Source organism: Podarcis gaigeae, assembly GCF_964106915.1.
Source record: "Podarcis gaigeae genome assembly, chromosome: 17".
NCBI lineage: Eukaryota > Metazoa > Chordata > Lepidosauria > Squamata > Lacertidae > Podarcis > Podarcis gaigeae.
The window spans coordinates 7,260,992-7,277,057 of record NC_139694.1 but is presented as its reverse complement, the minus strand read 5'-3'; the positions used below and the strand labels follow the sequence as shown (position 1 = coordinate 7,277,057).

The 16,066-nt window shown below is 46.8% G+C and overlaps 1 protein-coding gene across 3 annotated transcripts in view; it reads left to right on the top strand.

Annotated features, from left to right (window-relative positions):
- The window catches only part of LOC310834750 (stimulated by retinoic acid gene 6 protein-like), a 54,037-nt gene that overhangs the window by 16,378 nt on the left and 21,593 nt on the right, over positions 1 to 16,066 (top strand). For all 3 annotated transcript variants that reach the window (XM_083718976.1, XM_083718974.1, XM_083718975.1), the window contains exons 2-7: positions 1,553 to 1,661; positions 3,141 to 3,238; positions 4,900 to 5,027; positions 7,722 to 7,842; positions 11,943 to 11,988; positions 15,239 to 15,367. In XM_083718976.1, the coding sequence (XP_083575102.1) occupies positions 1,553 to 1,661; positions 3,141 to 3,238; positions 4,900 to 5,027; positions 7,722 to 7,842; positions 11,943 to 11,988; positions 15,239 to 15,367 (631 nt within the window). The remainder of the gene's footprint in view (positions 1 to 1,552; positions 1,662 to 3,140; positions 3,239 to 4,899; positions 5,028 to 7,721; positions 7,843 to 11,942; positions 11,989 to 15,238; positions 15,368 to 16,066) is intronic.

Sequence of the window (16,066 nt, the reverse complement as noted above, 5' to 3'; positions counted from 1 at the left end):
TGATAATCAGGCATCCGAGCAACATGGCCAGTCCAACCAAGTAGATGTTGAAGAATCCTTGCTTCGACACTGGAGGAACACACACCTGAGCAGGGGCCTGGAGGAACAGTTCCCTCTTTGCCACTGCTCAATGATCCTGCTCCTGATCAATGAGTCAGTTGGGAAAATCACCCCCTTGCAGCCAATTGAGAAACAGCTGAGCTATGGCAAAGAGAGCTCAGCAGTGCTTTTGGGAATCGCGTTTCAGGGTGCTCCCGGGTCATTGAGGTGGTGGCTCCTGATTAAACCAGCTTCCCTGACCCTCCTTTTTCCTAATGGGAAAGGCAAGGGAAGTCTTTTAAGTTGCTCCAGGGATTTTTGGAAGGAGGCGTAGGTGGAAAGTCTCACGACCCGCTTCTGATGATTCCCGAGTGCTGCAATGTACGCTGAGCACTCTGGAAGGCAAGCGGCAATCTCTGTCAATCGCTTCCTCCCTTGTGGTGGAGGGTGTGTGTTGCAGTTGTGTATCTGAAGGGCTGATTTGACACAACTGGGTGGGCCTGAGCCAGCCTTCGGGCTGCCAGTTCCCCACCTCTGCTCCAGAGAAGTAATTCCCAACACTTGTGCCAATGCTAGCATGCTTGTTGTTGTTTAGTCATTTAGTTGTGTCCGACTCTTCGTGACCCCCTGGACCAGAGCATGCCAGGCACTTCTGTCTTCCACTGCCTTCTGCAGTTTGGTCAAACTCATGCTGGTAGCTTCGAGAACACTACCCAACCATCTCATCCTCTGTCGTCCCCTTCTCCTTTTGCCCTCCATCTTTCCCAACATCAGGGTCTTTTCCAGGGAGTCTTCTCTTCTCATGAGGTGGCCAAAGTATTGGAGCCTCAGCTTCACGATCTGTCCTTCCAGTGAGCACTCAGGGCTGATTTCCTTCAGAATGGAGAGACTTGATCTTCTTGCAGTCCATGGGACTCTCAAGAGTCTCCTCCAGCACCATAATTCAAAAGCATCAATTCTTCGGCGATCAGCCTTCTTTATGGTCCAGCTCTCACTTCCATACAAGGGAACTAAGTGTCTGCTGTGGGAAAGAAATGCAGAAGAGACTGCCCACTGCTTTGCTTTCACCTGTGCTGTGGTCAAAATATTCTGACTCATCTTTGTGTGGTTTAAACATGTCGCTTCTTTCCTCATGCAGAGAAGCACTAGAATTCCCTATCCCTCAGAGGATGGTGCCCTCCATATTTCTGTTTGAGCTGATATGGGCATATTTAGAAGAGTGACACATGTAGGAGCATAGTGGGGCGAGGGGTGGTACTCTGAAGGTGAGAAATTTTTATTCATATACATCCCCAAATTAAATGCTTTTGATTGTAAGCATTGGCATGCTTCCAGTTTTATTTTATTTTTTATTATATTTTAAAAAAATGTATATTGGCTATCAAACTTTGGGGGATATGGCTGTAGACATTGCCAGCATATAGAAGACCAGAGTTTTGCAAGCAGGCTTAAGATGCTGAACTCTGTGTATCATCTAACATATCTGCTATTTACCATTGTGTTTCTTGTACAGGAGAACAGGTTTCCTAAATGATTCTTCTGAAGATATGGACAACTCAAATTCCTCTTGTGAGGATTCAGTAGAAACGGAGGCATTTATACATTTGTCTCTTCCTCCAGCAGTAAGTAGGCCAGTTATCGTACCTTCTTCTGACTGATGAAATACAGAGCTACTCTCCTTCCTCAGATACTGAGGCTGCCATTAGATAGGAAGGAGTGTGGCTGTGTATAATACTGAAAAATGCACAAAATGGAATACTGATCTCATATATTACTCTTGGGTTCTGCACTGGGCACTAACGTGCACACGCAGACATAATTACTTTGGCATTGGTACCCTTGCTTAATTTGGGGAATTTGGCAGAGGCTGATCTTAAGTGCGCTTGCTGCAGAGAGCCAGAACTAAAAACATAGGGAGAGCTTTGCAGTATAAAGTGCTTACAACCCACCTACTCTCAGCTCCTGGAAGCATCATAGTGCAGGGGCCTGTCAGGAGTGAACATGAACCACTGGGACCAAATTGGATGGGAAACAGCCTTACTAGAAAAGCTAACTGTCAGGGAACTGCCATCGGCTCAGGAGGGAAAGGGGAAAAGCCGGATGGATTACAGAGAGCCCCCAAAGATCACGGGAAGCAGCTCCTCCTCAGCGGAGGAGAGTAACCACGCCTCCAGTGGAGAGGAGCTTCAGGGCTTGGAGGAGGCGAGGCGGTGCCAGGACACCTTGCCTGGGCAAAGCGGGGAGGAGAGAGGTCCTCCGTTACCCACGTCCTCCTTGCGCAGTAAGCTTTCGCGCCGAGAGGGGAGGCGCAGACTGGGCGTCAAGAAACTACTTTGCTGGGGAAGGTTTAAGGACCGCCCACTCACAGATTCTGCCAGTGAGTGAGCCAGCCACGGGAGAGTGGTGCTCTGCACAGATAAAGTTTATTTTGGCATCAAAAGCAAGGCTTCGCAGCCGAGCACGGGGGCATTTGCCTGCTTGCTCTCGAGCAACCCCTTGGAACCGTAACACTAACTAACAAACTGAAAGCAACACGGGGACAAATACTGTATTGGCCTGAATATAAGCCGCACCTTTAAAATTTGGGGGGAGGGGGAGAAAAAAGTCAATACCCGAATATAAGCTGCTCCCTTAAATTTCTGCAGCCACTCACATCCATTCCATTTTATTGTATGTCTGTTTCAGCAGCGATATCATAAAAGCCAATTTTTGTAAGGTTGCGAATTTAAGCCGCACTTTAATTTTTTTTTGGGGGGGGGGAATGAGGCTTATATTCAGGCCAATACTGTAAAAGAGGACGCCTTCACCCCAGTGTGGCTCCCTTTTATTACACACACAGCCCAACAAGACAACAACAAGAACCCACCGGCAGCGTACGAATCAATATGGCTAACTTGACCCAACAGTCACACAATTCCAAGACATGGATGGGAAAATTCACCAGGAACATCCTGACTTGTTTTAATTAACTGACAGGTTAACTGAGCTGATAGGTTGAGCATCCATCTTTAGGGATAATAACTCAATTGTAATTCTTTATTAGTTTCTCAAAGATCAAAGGATGCCTTCACTCCCTCAAAACTGTTCTTCTGTATCGGCAGGTCTTCATCATTATAGTGCTGTCCTGTCTTGAAAAAAGAATAAAAAGATGTTGTATAGATGAAAAAATTCCTCTACATGGACACTGTGGGATTATGGCGTAAGTTGAAGAATAACTTTCCTCCTGTGGCTACAAGTGTTTTCTGAAAAAGACAAACACAGTGGTGCCTCACAAGACAAAATTAATCCGTTCTGCGAGTCTCTTCGTCTAGCGGTTTTTTCGTCTTGCGAAGCAAGCCCATTGACGGCTTAGCGGATTAGCGCTATTAGCGCTATTAGCGGCTTTTAGCGGCTTTTAGCGGCTTTTAGCGGCTTTTAGCGGCTTTTAGCGGCTTAGCGGATAAGCGGACAAGCGGCTTAGCGGCTTAGAAAAAGGGGGGGAAAGGAAAAATAGCAGCAGGAACTCGCAAGACATTTTCGTCTTGCGAAGCAAGCCCATAGGAAATTCGTTTTGCGAAGCACCTCCAAAACGGAAAACCCTTTCGTCTAGCCGGTTTTCCGTCTTGCGGGGCACCACTGTACACCAGTGCAACAAATGCCATTCCTTCATGAAAGCAGGTCGCCTTTCTGAATCTGTCTTGCAGGAGGCATAAATTCAAGTATTTACCGTATTTTTCGCTCCATAAGACGCACTTTTTTCTTCCTAAAAAGTAAGGGGAAATGTCTGTGTGTCTTATGGAGCGAATGTGTGGTCCCTGGAGCCGAATTGCCCAGGGGCAAAAAGCAGATCATGCTTTTTTTTTTTTTTTGAAAGAGGGAAGTGGGTGTTGAAACAAAGCCGCTGATCGTTTGCCGATCGGGGAGAGAGATAAGAGACGCTAGAGATAAAGGAGGCTGCCTGGGAGTGGGGAGGTAAAGACAGCGAACTTGCAAAGGGGGGAAACAGGAAGACTAAAGCAATAAGGAGAGAAATTAGAAGAAAAGGAGGAGCAAAAAACTGCTCCAGCTAAGGAAAAGACACTAAGGCAAACAAGAGGGAAGGGAGTGTTGAAAGGAAACAGCTGATCAGTGGGATCGGAAGAGAGATGAGGGATGCTAGTGGAGGCTGCCTGGGAGGGGGGAAGTAAAAGCTCATGGATCCTCAGGATTTTTACATTGGGTCACCCCAAATTCACCCCAAATTCACCATCAGATCACATAGCATGTCCATGGCTATAGCCTGCACCAAAAAAATCATGCACCCACTGTTGCCTGGGGCCGCAATGGTGCAAAAACGTGGTTACAAAGCACGGATCCACATGGATCCTCAGGATTTTTGCATTGGGCTACCCCAAACTCACCATCAGATCACATGTCTGTGGACACAGCATACATCCACTGTTTCGTTCAGAATATTTTTTTCTTGTTTTCCTGCTCTAAAAACTAGGTGCATCTTATGGACCGAAAAATACGGTACACCTGGGATAAAAAAGAGGATAAATTACTCCTCTTGTATTGGGCAAGGAAGATCTTCCATGTTGGCACTAGATGGAGCTTTTCATAGGTCACAACCACAACATACATTTAAAGCTCTCTCCAAATCAGGCAATACTTTTATGTATTAGGCCCAACCAAACTGTCACAAGATGGTGAACTGAACAGTCCCTGTTTGTTATTTTTCTCTAAGCTGAAATTGATGGGTGGTTGATTTCACACCTACGTTTTTTGACTCTTCGAAAGCGGGAGCTGCAGCACATAAGGTTTCAGCTCTGTAATGGCTTCCCAGTTGCTTCCCAGAATCCTAAGATTTATTTCTTTTCTTCTTCTTTCCACACCTCACAGACCCTTTGATATCCTTGCTTTCAGCAACCGATGGTCACTTGGATTTGCATTTGGAATTATTGCTGATAAAGTGATGTACCTGTTTACCTCAGACCACTTCATTTCGTTATTTCCGAGGTGGGCTAAAGGTAAAACACGTGGGAAAGAAGCAACAGGGAGGCCTGGGGATGGAACAATACCACGAGCCTCTGACGTTTTTCAGTTTATCCATACTAATCTGCTCATTGCCCTGATACTAGCCAGAACCTGAGCTTTTGGGCTCATCTGTGAGTTCAGTTTTGTATTCAGGATTCTGATCTCTGTCTTGCATTTGTTAACATAAGTGGAATAAAGAGGGAAGATCGGAAGGTGAGGTGAGGTGAGGTGTTTTTAACTTCCCTTGCATATGCCAAATTCTTCTTGCTGATGTCTTCCTTCCACCAAGATCATTTTTCTTTCCTGCTGATCTCTCTTCCAGGTTTAGAGCTCTGTTTATTGGGACTAGGGATCTTAAAAAATAATTGGGGGGGGGGGAATTGGCTGTGTGGAAGAGTTAAGCACTCTCTTTCCTACCTGCTGATTTCCTTCTGCAAATGCTGCCTCAGCTCAGCTCCACTGACAATTCAAGTGGAATGTAGGGACTGGGAATGCCATATTTCCCTTGTAAGCTCTAGTCTTCTCCCAAACTCGGGTCCCCAGATAATGTTGGACACAATTTCAGGGACCTTGCGCCCTTTGCCAGCACCTAGTGTCAGGAACGTGGCTCAACCGAGTGGAGGGGAAGAGTCAGACTCAGAAATTGAGCCAAGTGAGAGAGAAGCCGGCTCTGCAGATGAAAGCTAGCTGACAGAGCCAGGAAGGGGGAGCTCCACCCCCTTTCACAAAGAAGTCACAGACATTAGCTCTCAGGTGGGGGGAGAGCTAGTCAGAGGGTTGCTAGGCAACCAGCAGAGAGGCAGAGGACGGAGAGTGTGTCTAGTGGAAGTGGGGAGGGGGAAGTCCAACCTCTCAGTCCCCGTTCTCAGAGACCGGACAACAGAAGGGCAAGAGGGGAAGGGCGGGAATCTGGCGTCCTTCCTGCTGTGAGAGGGGTGGGGATTCAGACTGACCAACTTCTTCAATGAGAGCAGGCTAGAAGCCGTGCTCTGGATGTGTTTTTTGTAAATAAAAGTACCATAAAACTGCCAGGGAGTCATTAATTCTTATTAAGGCTTGCTTGCCTGTCTGCAATCATTACACTGCCGAGCGGGCACTTATGGGTGCAGAGTGGGAAGTGCAGAGGGTGATGATCACCCCCCAATGCTTACCTGCCCCCGTGGCCGATGGGCTTGTGTGTCAGGCGGGGGCAGGGTGTAATGGGTGATCTTCACCCTTGGTTCTTTCGAACCCCTGCCACTGTCAGGGCATGATGTGGATCTCGGTGTGTGTGTGTGTGCCTGGTTCGCCCCCCTGATTGTGCACCCTGGGCAACGCCCCCCCGGTACCACCTACGCTACACCACAGGTCAGTTCCCATTATCCCTACCCACTGCTCTATGCTAGTTGGAGCTGATGGAAGTTGGAGACGGCTGGATAAAAAAACGCAGAAAAAGCCCTGCTGAATAAGGTCAATCACCTGTTTAATGATCACAGCAGGGCTGGCCCACCTATGAGGAAGTCCAAGAGGTGCTGCCCCTGCAGGTGCCCTGCTCACCTCACTAGCAGCAAAGAAGCAGTGGTGGTGTCAGCAGTGGTAGCTCCTGATGAAATCTCATGAGAACTGGCTGAAATTTCACCAAACTTTCTATTAAGGTTTATTAAGGGTGGTGCTGTGGTCTAAACCACTGAGCCTAGGGCTTGCTGATCGAAAGGTTGGCGTTTTGAATCCCCGCGATGGGGTGAGCTCCCCTTGTTCGGTCCCAGTTCCTGCCAACCTAGCAGTTCGAAAGCACATCAAAGTGCAAGTAGATAAATAGGTACCGCTCTGTTGGGAAGGTAAACGGCGTTTCCGTGCGCTGCTCTGGTTCGTCAGAAGCTTTGTCATGCTGGCCACATGACCTGGAAGCTGTATGGCGGCTCCCTCGGCCAGTAAAGCAAGATGAGCGCCGCAACCCTGGAGTCGTTCGCGACTGGACTTAACGGTCGGGGGTCCCTTTACCTTTTATAGAGAAAAGTACAAAACCTAATATATTGTCCCTTTTATGTCCAAACTGAGACTTGGATTGAGATGCAATAAAAACATAAAAAGGGGTGGGGAGAGAAAGGAATACAGAAAAAGAAAGAAAGAAAGAAAGAAAGAAAGAAAGAGGTTAAAAGAGAAAGATAGACCAATAAGCTGTGTTAAAGATTGGAAACCTCTCATAGACTTTTTGCTTGAAAAATAAAAACAAATAATGTTATTTGGATTTGAGGATTCAAGGTCATGTTGGTTTATAGAAAGTGGCTTTGTTGTGTGTTATTGGACTGGACAAAGTGAATTTTTATATAACAGATAGATGAAGAATCGGAAGTTCTTTACTTTCTGGATCTTATTGTTCTAAATGTCATAGAAATCCCTTGAAACCTCGCCAGATATCGTTTGCTCCGTGAGAGCTCTCAAGAGCTCACCGGAACTCACTGTCTTCATATTTCAGGCATCTCAAGGCCAAGTCTGACTCCTAAGACACAGTAAATGCATCAGACTCCCATTCACAGCCATCCTAAATATACCTCCAACCTAGCAACTGTGAGAATACATCCTTGAAAGTGGGCCAACTTTTACCAGTGATTAGGGTACCCCCCCAAGTGACCGAGAGCAGCTGTGAGAAATGCTAGACCTCCATTTGGAGTAACTATGGTTTCTAAAACGACCCTATCTTTCTGCAGTTTTTGTGGTTCTACTCCATGCCGTCGAAGTGGGCATCTCTATGTACCCCTTCTTTGCCTGCCTTTCAACAAGTTACACGATTACCGGAGCTACACTGGGATTCCTTTACACTGCAGCTTGGTGAGCAGAGCCTTTAATAATAATAATAATAATAATAATAATAATAATAATAATAATAATATTTTATTTATACCCCACCCTCCCCAGCCAAGGCCGGGCTCAGAGCGGCTTACAAGCAATAATAAAAACAAGATGAATGATTACAACTTAAAAACAAAAATAAAATACAACATTAAAATAATGGAACATTAAAATATTAAAATGTAGCCTCATCGCAGGAGGAGAAGGAAAAGAAAAAAGAAACAGAGGGAGGGAATCAAATTGGCTCCAAGCCAAAGGCCAGGCGGAACAACTCTGTCTTACAGGCCCTGCAGAAAGAAATCCGATCCTGCAGGGCCCTGGTCTCATGAGGCAAAGCGTTCCACCAGGCCAGAGCCAATGTTGAAAAGGCCCTGGCTCTGGTCGAAGCCAATCTAACTTCCTTAGGGCCTGGGATCACTAGGGTGTTGTTATTTATGGACCTTGAGGCTCTCCGTGGGGGATACCAGGAGAGGCGGTCCCGTAGGTACGATATACTTGTCTGAGCGCTATTGCTGGGGGTGTTGGGGCAAGAGACAACATGCCATTAGAGAACCTGATGAAGGGCATTTGTGGAAGCTTGCGACGACCATTGCTAGAGAGCAAATAGATTTAAATGATCCAGGGTTCCTAATATTGTCTAGATCAGGGATAGCCATCATGCTGCACTCTAGACATTGTTGGATTCAACTCCCATCAACTGCATCCACCATGGGTCAATGGTCGGGAATGGTAGGGTAAACAAAGCTCATTTTGCAACCAACTTGTTCAGCTGGTTATAGAATCATAGGATTATGGAACTGCAGAGTTGGAAGGGACCATGCGGTCATCTAGTCCAACCCCCTTCCAATGCAGGAATCTTTTGCCCAACGTGGGGCTCGCACCCACAACCCTGAGATTAAGAGTCTCATGCTCTGCCATCTGCTTACGACTTTACTTTTTGTATATTAATTTTGTCAGTAACGCTGCCTCCCATTTCCCCCCCTCAACCAGTCTGTTCTGGCTGGGGAGTTTTATTCAGTCCCTAATTTTGTGACTTTCGCGTTGCTGGTGAAGACCTTCCTTGTAAAACATAGACAGTATATTGTATTTTTCGCTCTATAAGACACACTTTCCCCCCCTTCAAAAATTAAGGGGAAATGTGTGTGCGTCTTATGGAGCGAATGCAGGCTCCTTGGCTTCAGCGATAGCAACGCGAAGCCTCCGAAGCGCAGAGGGAGAGCTCCCCCCGTGCTCCTTGGCTTCGCGTTGCTTTCGCTGAAGCCGCCTGAAGCCCCCGGAGCGCAGTGGGAACTTCCGCTGTGCTCTGGGGGCTTCAGGCAGCTATCCGCACGCCTTCAGAGCATAGCAGGAGTTCCCGCTGCACTATAAAGGCTTGCGGATAGCCGCCTGGAGAGTGAGAGGGGTCGGTGCACACCGATCCCACTTGCTCCCCAGGCTTCGCTTCGCTGGAGAGGCGCTGCACAGTTTTCCCTCTCTGCACAGCGCCCCTTCAGTGAAGCGGGAGGAGAAATGGAATGGGCTCCATTTCTCCTGCCTCTTCGCTAAAGGGGCGCTGAGCAGAGAGGGGGAGGAACAGCCATTTTAGATCTGGTCCTAACCAATGTTGATGACCTGGTTAGTGGGGTAGAAGTGGAAGGATCATTAGGCGTGAGTGATCATGCTCTTCTGAAGTTTACTATACAGCGGAAAGGAGCAGCCAAGCATACTAGGACTCAATTTCTTGACTTTATGAAAGCCGACTTCATAAAACTTAGGGAAGTGCTGGGTGAGATCCCATGGACAGTAATACTAAAAGGAAAGGGAGTTCATGATGGCTTGGAGTTTGTTAAGAGGGAGATAGTAAAAGCACAACTTCAGGCAATACCAATGAGACGGAAACATGGAAGGTGCCTAAAGAAGCCAGGATGGCTACCTAAAGAACTTTTAACTGAGTTAAGATTAAAAAAGGATGTGTACAAAAAATGGAAAAGGGGGGAAACCACCAAAGAGGAATTCAAACAAATAGCCAGCACGTGTAGACACAAAGTCAGAAAAGCTAAAGCACAGAATGAACTCAGGCTTGCTAGAGAGGTTAAAAGCAACAAAAAAGGCTTTTGTGGGTATGTTTGTAGCAAAAGGAAGAACAAAGAAACAGTGGAGTCACTCAGAGGAGAAGATGGTGAAATGCAAACAGGGCACAGAGAAAGGGCTGAACTCCTCAATGCCTTCTTTGCCTCAGTCTTCTCCGATAAAGAAAACAATGCCCGACCTGAAGAATTTGGAGCAAATGATTCAGCAGAGGAAACACAGCCCAGAATAACTTAGTACAAGAATACTTGGCTAGTTTAGATGTATTCAAGTCTCCAGGGCCAGATGAGCTGCATCCAAGAGTATTAAAAGAACTGGCAGATGCGATCTCAGAACCACTGGCAGTCATCTTTGAGAATTCCTGGAGAACAGGCGAAGTCCCGGCAGACTGGAGGAGGGCAAATGTTGTCCCTATTTTCAAAAAGGGGAAAAGAGAGGACCCAAATAATTACAGCCCAGTCAGTCTGACATCAATACCAGGGAAGATTCTGGAGCAGATCATTAAGCAAACAGTCTGTGAGCACCTAGAAAGGAATGCTGTGATCACCAATAGTCAGCATGGATATCTGAAAAATAAGTCATGTCAGACTAACCTGATCTCATTTTTTGACAGAATTACAAGCCTGGTAGATGAAGGGAACGCAGTGGATGTAGCCTACCTTGATTTCAGCAAGGCATTTGACAAGGTGCCCCATGATATTCTTGTAAAGAAGCTGGTAAAATGCGGACTTGACTATGCTACCACTCAGTGGATTTGTAACTGGCTGACTGACCGAACCCAAAGGGTGCTCATCAATGGTTCCTCTTCATCCTGGAGAAGAGTGACTAGTGGGGTGCCACAGGGTTCTGTCTTGGGCCCGGTCTTATTTAACATCTTTATCAACGACTTGGATGATGGACTCAAGGGCATCCTGATCAAATTTGCAGATGACACCAAACTGGGAGGGGTGGCTAACACCCCAGAGGACAGGACCACACTTCAAAATGACCTTGACAGATTAGAGAACTGGGCCAAAACAAACAAGATGAATTTTAACAGGGAGAAATGTAAAGTATTGCACTTGGGCAAAAAAAATGAGAGGCACAAATACAAGATGGGTGACACCTGGCTTGAAAGCAGTACATGTGAAAAGGATCTAGGAGTCTTGGTTGACCACAAACTTGACATGAGCCAACAGTGTGATGCGGCAGCTAAAAAAGCCAATGCAATTCTGGGCTGCATCAATAGGAGTATAGCATCTAGATCAAGGGAAGTAATAGTGCCACTGTATTCTGCTCTGGTCAGACCTCACCTGGAGTACTGTGTCCAGTTCTGGGCACCACAGTTCAAGAAGGACACTGACAAACTGGAACGTGTCCAGAGGAGGGCAACCAAAATGGTCAAAGGCCTGGAAACGATGCCTTATGAGGAACGGCTAAGGGAGCTGGGCATGTTTAGCCTGGAGAAGAGGAGGTTAAGGGGTGATATGATAGCCATGTTCAAATATATAAAAGGATGTCACATAGAGGAGGGAGAAAGGTTGTTTTCTGCTGCTCCAGAGAAGCGGACACGGAGCAATGGATCCAAACAAAAAGAAAGAAGATCCCACCTAAACATTAGGAAGAAATTCCTGACAGTAAGAGCTGTTCGACAGTGGAATTTGCTGCCAAGGAGTGTGGTGGAGTTTCCTTCTTTGGAGGTCTTTAAGCAAAGGCTTGACAACCATATGTCAGGAGTGCTCTGATGGTGTTTCCTGCTTGGCAGGGGGTTGGACTCGATGGCCCTTGTGGTCTCTTCCAACTCTATGATTCTATGAGAATTCCCCCCCCCCCGTTCTCCCCCTCCTATGTGTGTCCTATAGAGCAAAAAATATGGTACTTTCTGTATGGATGGAGGGCCCATGCAAATCCAATATGAGGAATGTGGTAGATGGGAGTTTGCCTCAGAAGTTTTGCTGAACAAACAGTACATATATTTTGACTACAGACAGCATCTTAGGATCCCTGTAACTCCAGTGTTATTTTTTTAAAAGGATGTTCATCTCGGTGGTAGACTATTTCTTGTGCCCTGACGACAACGTAAGTGCTCATCTCTCTTATCTGTCTACCTGCTGGGGCTAGAGCCTAAATGGGGGAGCCTCCTCTGCAATGGCCAGCATGATGCTGTGGAACTTCTATCCCAAAATCAGCATAGCTGAAGTGTTGGTGCTGACCTTTAAAGCCCAGTATACCTGAAGGAGCATCTCCACCCCCATTGTTCAGACTGAGGTCCAGCTCCAAGGGCCTTCTGGTGGTTCCCTCACTGTGAGAAGTGATGCTCCAGAGAACCAGGCAGAGGGCCTTCTCGGTAGTGGCACCCACTCTGTGGAACACCCTCCCACCAGATGTCAAGGAAATAAACAACTATCTGACTTTTAGAAGACATCTGAAGGCAGCTCTGTTTAGGGAAGTTTTTAATGTTTGAGCTTTTATTATATTTTTATATTTTGCTGTTATTACCTGGATGGGAATTGGTCAGGACAAGACATCAGTGAGGCTGGGGCTGCACAGGTGTATCAGTAGAGTCCTGCTGGGGCAGCTGTAGAGCCCTCACCTTGCCACTCCCCCACCCAGATCAGCTTAGTGACACTGCTGTATTGGGAGGCCATCTCTGCCTTAGCATCTGTGTACATGGCCTTACGGCCTACAGAGGAAAGCTGTGGTAGAAATCTAAGGCCTGTGAAAGAACCACCACTGTGTGTGAGAGAACAAGCGCCATGGATGATTCCTTCAGTCCAGAAATTAGATGCCTCCAAAACTTTTGGGAAGGAAGAAGAATGGAGACACGAGTCAGGTCCTCAGAACCATGGACAGGGCACAAGAAAGCAGGGCCAAAACTAGAGGGCTTTCAACAGAGGACACCCTGCCCTGAAGTCACCGAGAAGGAATGGAAATGCTTATGGCCCTCAGAGTTTTCTCAGGCTTCCCTGGAGCTACCAGGGAGCTTTTGCATGCAAGCCATGCGGCTTTGCTGCTGAACTGCAGCCCTGCCTGAAAAGAATTCAGAAATCAAGGCCCATGTCTGCCCTCTTGGCAGTAGATGAAGCACAAAATCCAGTAAGCCTGGGACTGTTGATTCCTAGACTGAAGATACTTGACAAAAGACTTAGCTGTTGGTTTAGAAAGGATAAAGGGACCCCTGACCATTAGGTTCAGTCATGACCAACTCTGGGGTTGTGGCACTCATCTCATTTTATTGGCCAAGGGAGCTGGCGTACAGCTTCCAGGTCATGTGGCCAGCATGACTAAGCCGCTTCTGGCGAACCAGAGCAGCGCACGGAAACGCCATTTACCTTCCTGTCGGAGTGGTACCTATTTATCTACTTGCACTTTGACGTGCTTTTGAACTGCTAGGTTGGCAGGAGCAGGGACCGAGCAACGGGAGCTTACCCCGTCACGGGGGTTTGAACTGCCGACCTTCTGATCGGCAAGTCCTAGGCTCTGTGGTTTAACCCACAGCGCCACCCACGTCCCTTTTTTATATAGGATACATGGCTGTGAAATAGGCAGAAGGGGGCATGGTTTGATTTGGGACTGGCTCACTGTACAGGACCTACAAGGGTCATCTACAGTGTGTTCTGCTTGTCAGGGTTCCAGCCCTGCTTTCTTCTAGTACACGCCACTCCATTTCTGCTCCTCCTGACCTCATGGCTACTGAAAATATGCAGTTCGTATTGGGCCTGGTGGGTTGCCCCCTTAAAACGTCCTCCATAGCAACTTACTCTTCTGCAAGCATTGTGGCTTTCCTGTGCACCCTCCTATCTCCTCCTTCTTTCTCCCTAATACCAATTTGGCAATAATAATAATAATAATAATAATAATAATAATAATAATAATAATTTATTTGTACCCAGCCCATCTGGCGGGGTTTCCCCAGCCACTCTGGACGACTTCCAACAAAGACCAAAAATACACTAAAATGTCACACATTAAAAACTACCCTGAACAGGGCTGCCTTCAGATGTCTTCTGAATGTTAGGTAGTTGTTTATCTCTTTGACATCTGATGGGAGGGTGTTCCACAGGGCAGGTGCCACTACCGAGAAGGCCCTCTGCCTGGTTCCCTGTAACTTGGCTCCTTGCAGCGAGGGAACCGCCCGAAGGCCCTCGGCGCTGGACTTCAGTGTCCGGGCAGAACGATGGAGGTGGAGACACTTCTTCAGGTATACTGGACCAAAGCCGTTTAGGGCTTTAAAGGTCAGCACCAACACTTTGAATTGTGCTCAGAAACGTACTCGGTTGTGCTCGGAATTGGTAGATGCCGTGAGCAGGAGATAGTTAGCGGTGTTAGTGCGTGTGATGTGTGGCTGTGTCAAGGGTGAATGCTGATTGGTTGCTGTCGGTGAGCGTTGAGACTATTGGTTGCTTCTGAGTCACGTGCGATAGGTAGCGTATGTCATGCAGTTCCCCCTAAAAGCCAAACAATTATTGGCACCCCCCTGAAAAAGGTCAACAACTCTGGGCAACCTCCCCTCATTATCTTTCAGTATATTTATTTGTATGTGCGCATGCAGACAATCATTATTATCCCACTTTAAGTTTCCGCGTTGGCACTTTGTGATAAATTAGTGGGTTTTTGGTTGCGGTTTGGGCACTTGATTTCTAAAAGGTTTGCCACCACTGCCTTAGGGGCTAGGGCCCGGGTCTCAGGAGGTTTTAGTCTCTCACCGAAGGATTCACTAACAAGGGTAGGGTTACAGATATGGTGCAGGTGAAACAAACTAAGCCCATACTCAACCCCTCTATGTGTGTGTGTGTGTGTGTGTGTGTGTGTGTGTGTGTGTGTGTATGGATGTGGGTGGCGCTGTGGGTTAAACCACAGAGCCTAGGACTTGCCGATCAGAAGGTCGGCGGTTTGAATCGCTGCGAGGGAGTGAGCTCCCGTTGTTTGGTCCCTGCTCCTGCCAACCTAGCAGTTTAAAAGCACAAAGTGCAAGTAGATAAATAGGTTTACCTCCGGCGGGAAGGTAAACAGTATTTCCGTGTGCTGCTCTGGTTCGCCAGAAGCGGCTTAGTCATGCTGGCCACATGACCCGGAAGCTGTCTGCGGACAAACGTCGGCTCCCTCAGCCAATAAAGCGACACACACACACACACACACACACACACACACAGGCTCCAGTATTTAGGAAATCAACCCAAATGGCAGAGTGCATTGATCTTAGTTATGATCTTGATTCTGCCCTTCAGGACAAGACAGGCTTAATAACTTAAGCTGAGCTTTCAGGGTATATGACAGGTGGTGTAATGTTTGCCTTTGGTAATTCTGCTTTTTTTTTTTTTTTGCCTAGTATTTGGGTGAATATGACAACCTCATAAAGGGCTGGCCTTCTTTGCTGTGCTATCTTTTCCTTCTAGGCCAATTTGTTCGCATTTTTGTGAAAGCCATAATAGTCCGTTGTCGGCGTGACTCCGTAAATGTGAGTATTTTGTGATAATCACATTTTCCTATTGTAATTATTTTGAAAACAAAAACATTTCTCCTGCCTTCTGAATTCTGTACATTGCTGAAAATGGCAGTTAACTGTGCCATGAAATAAGTACAGCTCTATCAATGCTTTACATTTTTCATTTGCTTATTTTGACCATTCTCTGTTTAAATTCAGCATTATTAGTACAATGGTAACTCGGGTTACATGACCCGGAAGTTGTACGCTGGCTCCCTCGGCCAATAAAGCGAGATGAGCGCCGCAACCCCAGAGTCGGTCACGACTGGACCTAATGGTCAGGGGTCCCTTTACCTTTACCTAACTCGGGTTACAGACGCTTCAGGTTACAGATACTTTGGGTTACAAACTCCGTTAACCAGGAAGTGGTTGCTCCAGGTTAAGAACTTTGCCCCAGGATAAGAACGGAAATCACGTGCTAGCGGCAGCAGGAGGCCCCATTAGCGAAAGCTCGCCTCAGGTTAAGAACAGTTTCAGGTTAAGAACGGACCTCTGGAACGAATTAAGTTCTTAACCCAAGGTACTACTGTATTATTATTGACATTTGTTAGTAGTTTTTTTTGTCTATTTTACAAAGAAGGCCTCAAAAGTGACTTAACAAGATAGAACACAACACCTAAAAAAAACACAACAGTAAACAAGAAAACTAAAACAATGTATAATATAAAATAC